The sequence below is a fragment of the Thamnophis elegans genome, chromosome 8 (assembly GCF_009769535.1).
Source record: "Thamnophis elegans isolate rThaEle1 chromosome 8, rThaEle1.pri, whole genome shotgun sequence".
In the NCBI taxonomy this organism is placed as follows: domain Eukaryota; kingdom Metazoa; phylum Chordata; class Lepidosauria; order Squamata; family Colubridae; genus Thamnophis; species Thamnophis elegans.
In genome coordinates this window covers 13,717,978-13,733,858 of record NC_045548.1, presented here as the reverse complement: position 1 = coordinate 13,733,858, position 15,881 = coordinate 13,717,978, and the positions used below count along the sequence as shown (strand labels likewise).

The window sequence follows — 15,881 nt, the reverse complement described above, 5'->3', positions numbered from 1 at the left end:
TCTGCTCACGGACAAGCTCCAATTGTTCAAGCAGATGTTCAACACATGCCACATGTTGTCCGTTCCTTCCCCCCTCCCCTGCACGTTTTGGTGTTTTGAACTATACTTAATCTGTGGGAATTGATAGCTAGACAATATAGTTTCCTTGGCCTTCCTTTTTAAAAAAAACATATTTACGGGATTTATTCTTTATCACCAAAGTTAAGATACAAAAGAAAAAAACAACAACTAAAAAACATCCAATGCTAACCAAAAAAAAAAGCGTACAAGAAAAGGAAAAAAAATTCAAATACATCTAACATTAAACATAAAAAGCTCAGTCCTGAAGTCCCAGTTGAATTTTGAAACACGCATCAAAAAACTAATATGTGCTTCTTCCCTTACATAACAGGTCTAGTTATAAGTTTTCCTATGTATGTTTGACAAAAATGCTATATTCTCTTGGCCTTTCTGATTTCCTTCAACACTGGAAAGATAAAACATATGGCTTCAATGAGTAAATTTATTGAAAACTGATGTCACTTGAAATTTATTAATGTGTTGCTTATCGATGTTTCCTGGGTGGATAATTATAAATTATGGCTAGCGTGTATTGACACTGCTGTGTAAAACTCTGTGTGTGGGGTGTGGGTAAGTGTAGAATACAATACAATACAATACAATAGAAAATTTCTTGGCCAAGTAAGAGCCGAGGTGGCGCAGTGGTTAAATGCAGCACTACAGGCTACTTCAGCTGACTGCAGTTCTGCAGTTCGGCTGTTCAAATCTCACCGGCTCAGGGTTGACTCAGCCTTCCATCCTTCCGAGGTGGGTAAAATGAGGACCCGGATTGTTGTTGGGGGCAATATGCTGACTCTGTAAACCGCTTAGAGAGGGCTGAAAGCCCTATGAAGCGGTATATAAGTCTAACTGCTATTGCTATTGCTATTGATTGGGGACACAAGGAATTTGTCTATATTAGACAAATTTGTCTACATTGTGTGTGTGTGTGTGTGTGTGTATGTGTTTCGTATGCGTGTGTAATGTATCTAATCTATAATCTAAGTCCATCCATCAATCTATCAAATTTTGTTATGGTATTGCTTTTTTTCTGTCTCCCCCCACCCTGTATTAAATAAAGCAGCATCAACAACATTTATAACGGAGGCCCAGAGTCTTGCTGTTCCTTTCCGTGTAAGTATCAAATCACAAACGTCTCCGGTATAAAAACAAAAATCACCCGTCGCCTCCGCCCGCCCTTTCTGTCTCCCACGTCTCGATTCTCCTTCCCGCGCTCTCCGAGGCTTCCGCGGGTGGGGGATCCTTCCGCCATCCCATAAGAGAAGTGAGGTGGGCCCTTGGCGGCGGGGTTGCCGGCGGGGAGGCGACTCGGGACCGGCGGACGCGGGTCGACGAGTCGGAAAGCGAAGCGGGAAGGGCGCCGTCCTCACCACCCTGCCCCGCGCACGCCCAGAGCCGCCTCCCTCCCCCCCCCCATTCCCGGCAAACCTCAGCATCTCCCGGCCCAGAGCATCCTTCACTACTTGGGTCCACACCCACTTTTTTCTCCCCCCCCCCCCCCCCCGCCTGGACCGCGCACTGAACGGCTAACCCAAGTCCTGGGCCGGAGAAGCGGATGGAGGCGGCTTCGTCCCGCCCGATTTCCGCCGACCGTCGCCAGGTAAGACGAAGCGGAGCTGCCGCCTGCCTGCCTGGCTCCCTCCGGGGCGCTGCCGGCGTTCCCCGGCTGCGGTGAGTGCAGCAGGCGTGAGCCCGGGGAAGGCAGCGGCGACACTGTTTGCCCTGGATCGCGCCGGCCGCTTCTGCTGCGGGGCGTTTCTGGGGAAGAAGATCCGAAGCTGCTCTATCCCCGGGCGGAGAGTTTTCCCCAATAGATACCGATGTATGATTTGCCGGGAGGAAATGCGACAAGCCCCGCCGAGTCCAGGTAACGCCTCCCTTCCTCCGTGCGGTCGGCCAAAAAGGCTCGATTAACCTCAGCCCAGGAGCCGGTGATGCTGCTCTGAGTCTCTCCCCCCCACCGCCCCACTTTCTCCCCCCGTTGAATGCCCCCATTCAAGGCAGATCGCAGGGGCGACAAGGCGGGGGAAAAACATCCATACAGACCCGCCTAGGCGGCTGTCAACCCCCCTCCCCTCCGCGCCCTCCCACCTGACTGAAGTTGGAGAAAAACACATATATATGACTAGATTGATGGGAAGGATGGGGGGGGCTTTTAATTGATTTGGCTTTGCGGAAATGATAGCCGTCGCTCTTGGTAACAGCAGGCAGGCCAATAAAAGCTGAAGGCAAAGGATACCGTTGCTTGCTTTGTAGGAGATGATTTATCATTTCATGTATTGAATATATATATGTTTATGGGATGCATGGATGAAATAAGAATTCAGGACTGGTTTTCTCCCTTTAAAATTGACACAAGGAGTGTTAGATTGAAATACACCCAAATATAGCATCCATATATATATTTTGCACAGCTGCATAGAGTGTCAAAAACTGGCAACTCTTAAAACTGATTGTCAAGATTTAAGATTTAGTTTATTTGTATGCCGCCCTTCTCCGGGAGGGACTCAGGGCGGCGAACAACTCAAAAGGGGAAAGGGGATACAAACACAATACACGTAATTAAAATACACAAGAGTCATACAGCCATACAAGTCGAGAGGGGAGGGGAACTCATCAACCCCAGGCCTGCCGGCACAGCCAGGTTTTGACGGCTTTCCGGAAGGCCTGGAGAGAGGTGAGGGTCCGAATCTCCGCGGGGAGTTCATGCCAAAGGGCCGGAGCTGCAACAGAGAAGGCCCTCCCCCGGGTAGTAGCCAGATGGCATTGGCTAGTAGACGGAACCCGGAGGAGGCCGACCCTGTGCGATCTAACGGGTCTGTGGGAGGTAATTGGCAGCAGGCGGTCTCTCAAGTACCCAGGTCCAATACCATGAAGGGCTTTATAAGTTACGACTAGCACTTTGAATCGTATCCGGAGACGGTAGCCAGTGCAGCTCGCGGAGGATAGGTGTAACGTGGGTGTACCGAGGTGCACCCACAATCGCTCGCGCGGCTGCATTCTGGACGAGTTGTAGTCTCCGAATACTCTTCAAAGGCTGCCCCATGTAGAGCACATTGCAGTAGTCCAGTCTTGAGGTCAAGACCTAACGGTGCAATCTTCTGTGTGATGGGTGGGTGGGTGGTGGTGGGAGTAAACAGCATTGAGTTTAACAGTGCTTATTCCTTGAGAACTGGAATAGAATAGCACTCACTCCTTTTCACGTACAGTGTTTAGCAGTTTTCCTTTTTTGCATCCAGGTTTTGAGATCAGAGTAGTAAAATTCACGTGAGTGACATGTATTTTTGATTTCAAAGGGCTTCTTAAAGGGGACAAACACTGCCGACAGACCTCAGTCCATTTTCGTATAATCGTTTCTTGAAAACATTTAGTGCTGCTGTTTACATAACTGTTGGGCAATGAGGAGAAAAAAGGTACATTACACCAGTATAACTTGCTTAAGAGACAGTTGCAGTCTAGGTAGAATATTTTTTATTTCAGTTCTCTTCCTTACCTCAAAGCGTGTTTCATCCAAACTAATGCTATATCTCTAGGCAAAGAGTGCATTAAAACCTCATCAGGACTGTAACCCTCTTATGGAGTGGTGCCAGGATAATCTGGAGTTTCTCTATTTTCCCCATTTATCTCAATGGAGGTTTCCCAGTCCTGCAGTAATATAAAGGTTCACTTCACTTGGCAAGAGTTCCATTTGTGTAGTTTAGAGTTATGGATCAGATGTTTCTACTATTTTTAAATCTGTTAAGTTACCTTTGGTATATACTGTGCATTTATGTTTAACCGAGGTGGCGCAGTGGTTAGAGTGGAGCACTGCAGGCTACTTCAGCTGACTGCAGTTCTGCAGTTCGGCTGTTCAAATCTCACCAGCTCAAGGTTGACTCAGTCTTCCATCCTTCTGAGGTGGGTAAAATGAGGACCCGGATTGTTGTTGGGGGATATATGCTGACTCTGTAAACCGCTTAGAGAGGGCTGAAAGCCCTATGAAGCGGTATATAAGTCTAACTGCTATTGCTATTGCTAACCTGGACACTAAGGATACATCTATCTCTACTTAAGTTCAAAGGGGCTTAGCCTGAATAAAGGAAGTGACTGAACTGTAGAGGTAGTATTATTTCAGCCAAGGCATAATGAGCTGGTTATAGCAATAGCAATAGCAGTTAGACTTATATACCGCTTCATAGGGCTTTCAGCCCTCTCTAAGCGGTTTACAGAGTCAGCATATCGCCCCCACAGTCTGGGTCCTCATTTCACCCACCTCGGAAGGATGGAAGGCTGAGTCAACCTTGAGCCGGTGAGATTTGAACCGCTGAACTGCAGATAGCAGTCAGCTGAAGTGGCCTGCAGTACTGCACCCTAACCACTGCACCACCTCGGCTCTTTAACCAATTGTGTGGTCAATCTTTTTGTAGTTTGGGTTATATACTTTGCATGGGGAAATATGAGGACTAAGCTGTTTCATACAAAAAGTGTCAAGTATAAAAATCCTTGTTAGTTGTCCTTGTCAACAGAGAACTGATGAACATAGTACTACAGTTCCCCAGCAAAGAGTTCTGTACACTATACATTTTAAACATGTATAAATTTGAGGGGTGTTTGCATTGCATTTGGGGGCCTTGCGCAGTGCCCCCATGCCCCGTTTTGGCTTCCAGGTTGATGCAGGAGGCTTTCCAGGCCCAAAATGGGGTCCAGGGGGCTGCGTGCACATGCGGGGGAGTGCGGTGTGTGTGTGTGCATGTGCGGGGATGGGGCACATATACGGGGGCGGGGTACACATAGGGGGTTTACGCATGCATTGCATTATGGGTCTGGGTGTGCACCAGTGGTGGTATACTTCCCACTAGTGGTCTTATTTCCTCCAGCTTTCAATCAGAGGCATATATTATACACTCATGTTTTGCCTTTGTTTTAGAGCTAACCATCAGGAGCTTTGTCTGGGTGATGATTATCTCAGACCAAGTTCTTACAACAGTTATTTTGTTGACAGAAATACTATAAATAAGAATACAGAAGCAGTGCAGAACTTATCCTTCCCAATTCCCCCCCTCCCTTTCTTGTCAGTGTTGACTCCTTCCTACTGCCTCGATTAGTTTCTTCAATTGTCTTTGGGGGATTTTTTGGAAGTGGTTTGCCATTGCCTCTTTACTCAGGCTGAAAGAAAGTGACTGGCCCAAGGTCACTCAGCTGGCTTTTTCCTAAGGCAGGACTAGAGCTCCCACTCTCCCACTTTCTAGCCTGATTCCTTAATCATTACACCTGACTGATTCTGTCTTCCTAACTGTGTGTTTGTATCTGTCTGTCTGTATGTGTGTCTGTATATCTAGTATGTATGTATGTATGTATGTATGTATCTCTATCTATTTCTCTATCTATCTCTCTATCTCTCCATCTATCTATCATCCATCCATCCATCCATCCATCCACCTACCTACCTACCTACCTACCTACCTACCTACCTACCTATCATCTATTATAACATCTATAATATCATCTATCTAAACATTCCATCTTTTATAGGAAACAGTTTTATAAGAAACAGTTTTTACAGCTCTGTTAGTTTCTCATTGTACACATTTCCCCCAGAATTAGTCTTTTAATTGGTTAAATTCTATCTATTTCTCTCTCTCTCTCTCTATCTTTCCATCTATCTATCATCCATCCATCCATCCATCCATCCATCCACCCACCCACCCACCCACCCACCCACCTACCTACCTACCTACCATCTATTATATCATCTATAATATCTTCTATCTAAACATTCCATCTTTTATAGGAAACAGTTTTATAAGAAACAGTTTTTACAGCTCTGTTAGTTTCTCATTGTACACATTTCCCCCAGAATTAGTCTTTTAATTGGTTAAATTCTAGAAGTAGGAATATTGCAGGAGATTGAATTTTTTTTCAATCTATTTCAAGTGCTGTTGCCAATCTTGACTGTTCTTTTAAGATAAGGCACTGCTTATTAACAAAAGTATTCTTTCCACGTACAGAAATTGAAAGGGCTAGCAAAGAAGGAGGACTGTTTCTCTTTCATTAATGTGCTCTGCTCCTTGGGGAAACATTTAGTCTGCTTTTTATTCATATAGCAGGTGAATAAAAATATTTCATAGTTTAATAACGATGTAAATAACAATAGACCAACAATCAAGAGATAAGCAATATCCCAATCAAGGAACTACCAACTCAAACAAGAAAGCGAACAGAAAACAACAGCCTAATCAAGGAACCACGAAGAACATCCTACCAATACTGACAGGGCAAGCCACTAGTTTATAATATAAGAACAAACCCCACTCCCTTCTAGCACTGATGATGTTACCTGGTTTGGTAATGGAACCTTACCAATACTGACAGGGCAAGCCACTAGTTTATAATATGAGTCCTAGTTTATAGAAAAATGGTTAATCATGGGCAGATAACATGCAGCCTAGTTTTGTATTTAGATCTCTGTCTCCAAAGATAGGAAACACAGAACCAGAGGGAATCTCACTCACATTTCTCACCTGCCATCACTGCGTGGATTTCAGGAAAATCCAGTCATCTAGAATAAGCTGCTGAAAGTGAAAGGAGAAGGGAGAGAAGGGTTAAGAGCCGAGGTGGCGCAGTGGTTAGGGTGCAGTACTGCAGGCCACTTTAGCTGACTGTGATCTGCAGTTCAGTGGTTCAAATCTCACCGGCTCAAGATCGACTCAGCCTTCCATCCTTCCAAGGTGGGTGAAATGAGGACCCGGACTGTGGGGGCAAGTTGCTGACTCAATTTGCTAAAAAAAATTGTAAACCGCTTAGAGAGGGCTGAAAGCCCTATGAAGCGGTATATAAGTCTAATAAATAAATAAACAAACAAATAAATAAATAAATAAATGCTAGCTGCAAAGTTTTAAAAGTTGCCTTTAAAAAAAAAAAAAAAACAATTGCTTCGCTACTTGGGCATTAGAGGAAGTTTCTCTTGCAACTGTTAAAAAGGAGGAAATTACCAGCACTAAAACTCATTTAATATAGGTATCATGGTCTTTGGAGAATGCCCTTGAGGATTATTTACCCGATTAAAATTATTTTGAGCAAATGATGGATAACCCACAACACATATTATATTGGGTGCAAATGCTTGTGAAAGAGCTACAGTCAAGAGATATTCATACTTTTAAAATTAGTATTAATAGTATATTATTACTTATGAAAGGTTGTCACCTGTAGAACTCTTCTGTGGTTTTATAGAAAGACAGGCTCAAATTATTATCTTGTCCTTTTATCTTTCCTCATTTTTTAAAACTTTCTGCAACAATTGTCCCTACTTCTATAGCCAGAGGGTAATAAATATACTTCTATATTCTTCTTGTTTAACTTTTCAACTAATATCCATGTCTTTATTTTAACTCATTTTTTTTTGCCAGCACTGCAGATTCCCCCTCTTGAAATCAGACTGTGTAAGATAAACCTTGCAATAAGATTGTAGAATTTCCGTCCTGCAATCTGACCAGGATTTGGAACTTTCACCTTACGAAAGGATGTTTCTTTTGCCAAGTCTGAGAATCTTCTATTTACTCTTGGTGGTTTTAATAGGTAAGTCCTCACTCCTACTATTCCTGTTAAGGTAAGGAAGGTTAATTCCTTCTGAAATGGTATGAGAAAAGTAAGGATGTACTTAGCTAAAATTACCCACAGTGCATAGAAGCTGGCAAAGCTGTTAGAAGAGGTGGTGCTGAATAAAAGCTTTCCATCTTTCCATTCTGATTCCCCACTTTCTGCCTCCATGTAGCCTAGACATTTGTCAATGGATATTAAAAATAATAAGAACAGAGATACTGCAGGTCCTTGAGTAGGTATTTGTCACAGAAGCAGCCCTGAATAGGACACTCCTTGCTCAGATCTGAGTAGCATGCAGGTTTTGCATGGAGAAAATTGCTGTTGCTCAGCAAACAGGGTTCTCTCTTTTTTTTTTGATGACTCCGCAAGTGGCTGTGTTATTCAGTTTAACTAAGGATCCTACTCTAGATTTCTGTGACAACTTAAAAATATATGATTAAAAAAAACAGGGAGTTGAATTTCTATTCTTTGGGTTTTAATTAGAGATAAGTATAATCTGCTAAGCCAGAACTGAATGTTCTTCTGGTTTTATTTTATAGCTCTCTTGAATTGGTTTTGGTCTCTCTACATTTCCTAACTTTCCCAAAGATGAAAGAGAAAGGGAAAAAAAATAATGACGGAAACATTGAAAAACAGGAAAACTATGAACCGTTGCTATCTGAGGCTGTGATAACCTTATCAGCTGCAAATAGTTAATCATGTAAATATTTCAAATAACAATAATTGTAAAAAGGGCCATGAAAAATTTAAAGGGACATTCACTGAGTTACATTATACTACCGTGTTTCCCTGAAAATGAGACCCAACTGGAAAATAAGCCCTAATCCATCTTAATATAAGACCTGGTCTTATTTTTGGAGAAACACAGTATATAAAATGTAAATCAGAAATGATAAATTCACCTCCCCCCTAAAATGTTGACTCTACTTATACCAAAATCTACTTTTCAGGGTGTTCCTGTCAGCAGTGCACGGAAGGCATCAAGTACACAGACGCAATACTTCCCAATTTAGAAACAACTAAAATTATGCGGGTCCCGCGTGCTGCGTCCATGTCAGATTGCCTGGCAGCCTGTTGCGATCTTTCAGATTGCGACCTGGCCTGGATGTTTGAGCGGCATTGCTACGTGGTCAGTTGCCAACCTAAAGGAAATTGTGAGCCCAAGAAAATGGAGAAGGTGAAGTCCTATCTGACCTTCGTGGTCAGAGCTCCCCAGAGACCAGCCACTTTGCTCGGATACGGGCAGGTGCCATCCAATGTGATCCGCTCCATGGCATTGACAAGTGACCCCTCTGAGGAAATTGGTAGCCTGAAGGAGATCTCCTTCCTCAGCAAAGAGCACAGTCTTGAGGACTATGCCAGCGAATATGGTGAGATGGATCAGAATCCTTTTCAACTTGGCCTCAAGCCTGAGGAGAAGGAGGCCATTAACTATGCCGATTGGGGATCAGTGGTGACCACTGAAAACAGCTTCAATTCTTCAGGGCTCAGTAATGGAGACAAACAGGAAGAAGTCCCTCAAAACGAGGAAGTTTATTTGGGAAGCTCTTCAAATGTAAACACCTCTGAACGTATTCCTACCACTGAACATCCTGAAAAGTTGACAGATGTTTTGGGCTTGCTGGATCAATCTGCAAATGATTTTGATTTTCATCCAACTAAAAATGAAGTGAACAGAAGCTGGGAGGAGGAGGTATGTGTTTACATACACACACACACACACAATTATTTGCCATTATCATTTGTGCATCCAAAGTCTTATGTACATATACTTTGATGGAAGGTATTCACAATTAGTGTGAATATATACATATTCCAATTGGGCTGGATCACAAAGGTATCTAAATCGGTAGTTTTGACAGTGACCAACAAGATGCTGTTGGAAGGTGAACAAGCACACAAAGACTGAACTTGGAACAGTAACACTCTTCCCTGCTCTCTCTCTCTATCTTAGGCCAAGAGAACGATAGTAGTTGGAATATAAAATATACTACAAAATAATTAATGTTGGTTCCCCTAGCCAGTTTGAAAGGCTGCCATACAATGTGACAAATAGCCCTTGGCAGACATTTTATTAATTCAATTGTCACGTTAACTATATCCTGTGGCAGCAAATTCCATAAACTATGTAATACTTTCATAAAGCATGGCATGAGAAGTATTATTTCCTTTTGTCTGTCTTCACAGTTCATTTTTTGGGATGTCACATGTGTCCCAATGACCAGGCCTCAGCGAGTATAGAATATTGCAGGTTCCTTGCAATATTATTTGATGCTCGTCGGCATCCAGAGGACCACAAATTCCCCACCCAAATGGATAACTTTAAATAGCGGCAAATTTCTTCATTCTTGACAAAATTCAGAGCACGCAAAAAAAAGGAAAAAAAAAGACAAAGCAGATTTCTTTAAACATCTTTTTATGAGTGAGGAAATAAGTGTGCATGTGTGATAGGAAAAAGATCCAGTCGCTTCCTGGCTTGTATACTGAAGCTCCCTGCCACATAGGTAAATTCACTTAAATGAAGCCAATGTAATTATTCAGTTTTGATTGCGCTATTAAGAGACTACGTAAAACAAAAATAAATTTTGTTAGAGAGCTGTGGTGGCGCAGTGGTTGGAATGCAGTATTGCAGGCTAACTCTGCTGACTGCCAGCAGTTCGATCCTGACCAGCTCAAGGTTGACTCAGCCTACCATCTTTCTGAGGTCGGTAAAATGAGAACCCAGATTGTTGGGGACAATGTGCTGACTCTGTAAAGCACTTAGAGAGGGCTGTAAAGCACTATGAAGTGGTGTATAAGTCTAAGTGTTATTGCTATTACTAAATCATTAGAACTGCTGCTTGTATATTCAGTTTTTTGCTAATTACTAAAAGAAGAACGCGAAGGGATAAATCTGTATATATAAGGGTGTCATCCAAATTAAAAACAATGGAAAGGGATTAGAAAGCATTGTATATGCAATCCTTAATTAAGTCATTTATTTTATCACATTCTCTTGGGACCATTTAAAACATGAGATTATTATTTTGACTAATACAAACAGGAGTTAAAGAACCCTTTAAGCAAAGCATAACTCTTGATAAGCAAAACATAGTTCTTTGAAAATAGATTAGCAGTTCTTATACACTGTATTGCCAAAAGTATTCGCTCACAATTGAGTCTGATTATGTGGATGGGTGAGCGAATACTTTTGGCAATATAGTGTATATAAGTGGATTCTCTATGCACAGGTATTTTTGTGTGCACACATTAAACAGAAACATTTAAACCACCAAAATATCTGAAACAGAGTCTTTGGAAACTTGCCCATTACCAATAATGGTTAAATCAAGTAAAAATTCATCAGGGAACAAAAGTTTAATAATTATCTAGACTTGGTTAATTGCTACTCTAGTATGCCAGAGAAGAAGATAAAATTTAATTTTTGCTTTCAATTCTAAGTTCATATCAGAGGAATAAACACATGAGTTCTAGCTTGGCCACAGCAGTCAACTAAAGTTTAAAGGCACATGATGCTACATTGTGGCTATTTTTGATGATGGAAAGAGTCCAGTTGGAGCAATCCAAATGTTGGGCCATAATAAGAACAATCAGAAATCTCTGGGTCCAGGCAGTCATATTACAGAAGAAATGAGGGTGTTCAATTCACATTTTAATTCTCTAATATTTCTATGCCAATTCTGTGCATGGGTTTGCTCCCAGATTTGGGAGCTAAAAGTCTCGCTCTAGTGGCGTGAAAAAGAAACTTGCGATATTATTTAATTTGAATTGCCTAATTATAATAAGGACAAAAAAATCGCGCTAGCAAATAAATATGTTCTGCTAAGAACGGCAGTAAATGCGGCTTTAATAGCTGCCATATCATCTCTTTTGTGGAATGAAGCAGATGGGTGTTCTTAACAAACTTAACAAACTGAAAAAGCAGCTATCTTTGTTTTTTTTTTTTTGCAAGGAAGTCATTAACACTACACTGGGATAAAATTGCTAATTATATGTAAATATTAAGTCTATTTAAGTAATGGGATTTTAGCCTAATGTAATAAGGCAATCAGTTTTTTCAGTCTTTGTTTGATGGTTTAATTATGACGATGTAACGGTTAACTTTTTAGATTTGAGTTAACCACACTAAGTGTACTTTATGAAAGTTGGACAATTCATACAATGGTGCTTTGTTTACATATTCTATTTCTTATTATTTTGCATGTGGGGTTTTTTGAGAGCATCTCATATGAAGAAGACATAGTAAGTACTATGTCCATCTCATATGTAAGCATGTTATCAGATCAAAGGCATTTTTAATATTCTGCATTATTCATATAATTTCAAGTCCCATATATATTTTCCTGTAGCTCTTTTTTTCCTTTGTTTTTCTCTTGCTCAGATGGAGTTTTTTTTTTTCTTTAGAGTTTGCAGACATATTGCAGATTGCCAGGGATGTCATCCTCTTTCAGTACAAGTTTTGTTACAGAATTGGAAGCATCCCAGAAAACCGCTTGCACAAATGCATAATTTGTGCAATTCTTGGGAATTTGGGAACATATAGTATTTTTCCAGACTTTGCTGATAATATTGTTGAGTCTAACTGGATTAGAATTTTGAACCTAAATCTTCCAATACATTATTATTTTTCAACGTTGTGTAACAGAATGTGAAAAGAAAATTACAATAATGATATATTCCTGCAATTTGTCTTGTAGGTTGTAACACCTCCCCATAATCCTCCTTCTTCAGGAATTCTGGGATTTTTCTCCACTATCCCAGCACATACTGAAGTGTCCAACACAGATAATTTCATAAAAACTAAACCCACAATATTTCCCACCAGTGCTCATAGCACTGCATGTTGTGCGACAGGTGAAGTTACATTTTCCACAACGATCCCAAAAACAGGTAACATGGTTTCATTATGACTGAGATTTTGAGAGCCTATTCATAATCCAGATCTCTTCATTTGTTGAGATAGTCTGCAAATTATGGTTGAAGCACTGATTTAAGACAATGATATTAGAAAAATATACTTCGGTTAAATTGACAAAAACTAAGATTTTCCTAGAGGTTTTTCTCCAGATCCAGCTGCTGTTGAAGCAGATGGTTACCATGGAGAAGCCAGCATTGTGTGACGCTTTTCTTTGAAATGCTCTTGCTATTGAGACAATTGAGATGTTTTTAATAGGCCAAAGCCTATTTCCCCCCCAGATTTCCCCAACTCTTTAACCTCTGATATATTTTTTATGTTGCAATCATTTTTAATCTTTAGTTTTACTATGGACAGCCATTCCATTCTTCTTCTTGGCTCTTGTTATATTTTAATGGAAGTTATTTCTAAATAATTAAGAAAGATAAAAGATTGGTTTCAACAAACAGACAGAAATCTTGGTTTAAACATTCAGCCCAATGAAGAGTCAAACAGTCTGGTTTGACTCTGAGTTTGTACTGTTTATTTATTTAATGTTTCCCCATATTTTTTGTTTTTCTAATTAAAATTAGCCCATAAAGAAGAAGGGATGTAATCTAGCCTGTTTTATTGGCTTGCTTTACTCTGTTTCCAGGAAATGTGTGTTTTCTTGCTGTTGTTGCTGGGGTGGATGGGGGTATTTTAAAAGCATTTTTAGAGATATTTTAAAAACAGCCCTTTTTCAAAGGGCTGGAGGCTAAAACTTATGAAGATGGGTTGCAGGAATTGGATATGTCTGGTCTAGTGAAAAGAAGGATTCGGGGTGACATGATAGTGGGGGGTTCCAATGTTTGAGGGACTGCCACAAAGAAGAGTGGGGTCAACCTGTTTTCCAAAGCACCAGAAGGCAAGACAAGAAGCAATGGTTGGGAACTAATCAAGGAGAGAAGTAACCTAGAACTAAGAGAAATTTCCTAACAGTGAGAACAATTAGCCAGTGGAAGAGCTTGCCTTCAGAGGTTGGGGGGCTTCATCACTGGAGACTTTTAAGAAGAGACTGGACAGCCACTTGTCTGGAATGATATAGAGCAGGGGTGACATCAACTTACCTTCGCTACCAGTTCACAAATGTGCGCGCACGTTGGAATGGATATCCCTACAATTACTTAGCTTGCAGCTTATATTATTATTTTTTTCCTCAAGGAGGTGTCTTTATATGATCTGGGTCTATAGTTCCTAGAATTCCAAGACAGCAGTCAGGAGATACCATGTGAGATCCTGGGAGCACTCTGAGGTTTCTGGTTTCATTTCTGGCAGATGTTTCATTACTAAACTAGGTCACATCATTGGTGCTGAGAGACCAGGTCTGGCAAGAATATCTTGCATGGTAGAAGTTGCAGGACAAGGGGAGAGTTACAATTCCTGTACTCTATGACTGGAGCTTGCGTAATAGCAGGCATAATTATTTGTGCTACATTTTCTTTCCTTTTTTTAGAATCAGACTATATTTACGAATGGAGCTTGATGAGTTACCCTGACAGCTACGATGGTGAAATGAAGGATAAGCACACACCAACTCTCAGACTTTCTCAAGTGAGTAGGCCCTTGCCCACTCATACTTGTACAAAGTACTGGAAATGTTTACATTTTACGATACGTATAATCCTCCCCGAATGGTTTCTAAGGCTTTATTAAAAAAAGACAATCGTATTTGCCACTTGAAAAAGAATCTCAGTTGATAAAGCAGCTACTCATATAAGATTCCTGATTGATGGGTGTGAGTGCCAACACAACCAACCACGGCTTCCAATCATATGGAACCATGATGTATCAGATGTTCAACTAGTTAGAAATCATTTGTCTCTTTAGAGAAGACAATAAGGTGTAGTGATGAGCATCCATCCTGTTTATTTTTCAGATTCTAAATGTACAAAACATTACCCAATAACATAAGAAGAGTTTTGCTGAATCAGGCCATTAAGTTCAGCATTCATCGCCATGGATCTACTAAAATATAATAATTGCTAAGTTGGGAAAAACCAAGAGTTTTCTTAATTAGCTTTATGCTTTTTTAATGGAAGTTATATTGAGTTTTATTATAGCATAAAATACAATGAAAACAAAGATTAAAAGGAGGAGAAGTGCAGGACTAAAAAGAAGAGAAAAAGTGTTGATTCTGATTCTTTTCAACACATTTATGACCTCAACTTTTTACATTACCTGTAATTATTATAAGCCAGTTCCATAACTACACAATTATTATACCTTCAAATTAAATTCTAAATTTCATTTTCTTTTCTACTTCAAGCATAGAAAACCAGAAAGCAATATCCCAAAAGAAACAAGTAAATAAAATATCTTTGTAAAAACAGTTTACATTGATATCTTAAACAAATCCATTTCCCCCCTGTTGTGATAAATCATATGTAGTTCTATTTACACTTATTAATCTTTCTAAACTATCATCCTCCATATGAACAAGAATCCACTGCTCGTATGGAAGATTTATGGGATGACTCTTGGACTCACCCTAACCCAGGAAAATCATACCAACATAGATAATTCAGTTCCCCGTTTATAAATTGAAAAAGTTTCATTCTAGAAAGAGCTTCTCAGACTGGTCAATCAGCCATATTTACTGGGAAGCCAACTTCAATTAACTTTCCATTTATGACTATGACAAGCAAATTGTCTTAGTGGAGCTTACATTGAGAAGATGAAAATCTGTCATATCAAAAATACTTCTAGATCTTGGCATGGTGTTGGTAGGTTTGTAAACAGATTACATTTTTGTTCTAAATATGGCTTTGCCAGACCCACCTATGCTTTCTTAAACTGTTTTCTTCCTAAATCATTTGCTGACTATTCGGGGTAATATTCCTGGTCTAGAGCAATCTTCTCCATCAATATCGATTGGGAATTGTGACAGCCTCCATACTTCTGGAAACAATTGGGCAAGCAAGATTGTGCTAGGCACATCCGCATTCTGGATTTGATATGAGTAGACTCACCTTTCTTGGAGTGATTTTAACTATGCCTTTAAGATGCCCTACATCTATTTCAAATTAATGCACCCATACCAACACACTGTTTCTCTACCAGCTGCCAGAAGGTGCCTATGTCTTCAGAGTGACTGTTTCTGCTGAAAATGCATTTGGAGAAGGATTTGTAAATGTTTCTGTCCAACCAGGTAAACCTGATTTCCAGTTCAATTAATTAATTTCTTCTTTGCTGGATCTGAATTAAGTTCAGTGTTGATACTTTATTATTCCCAAATGTTATCAAATGAGGAATAACAGTGAAAAGTTCCCATCCCACCCCTTTCATTGTTTCTTTTTAAGGTAGA

The 15,881-nt window shown here is 40.4% G+C and overlaps 1 protein-coding gene across 1 annotated transcript in view; it reads left to right on the top strand.

Annotated features, from left to right (window-relative positions):
- The first annotated feature begins 7,471 nt into the window (after window positions 1–7,471).
- Window positions 7,472–15,881, top strand: part of KIAA0319 (KIAA0319 ortholog) — a 28,907-nt gene continuing 20,497 nt past the window's right edge. Inside the window, exons 1-5 of the mRNA XM_032222950.1 lie at window positions 7,472–7,617; window positions 8,592–9,334; window positions 12,339–12,531; window positions 14,031–14,128; window positions 15,638–15,725. Coding sequence (XP_032078841.1) covers window positions 7,563–7,617; window positions 8,592–9,334; window positions 12,339–12,531; window positions 14,031–14,128; window positions 15,638–15,725 — 1,177 coding nt within the window. The 5' untranslated portion in view covers window positions 7,472–7,562. The remainder of the gene's footprint in view (window positions 7,618–8,591; window positions 9,335–12,338; window positions 12,532–14,030; window positions 14,129–15,637; window positions 15,726–15,881) is intronic.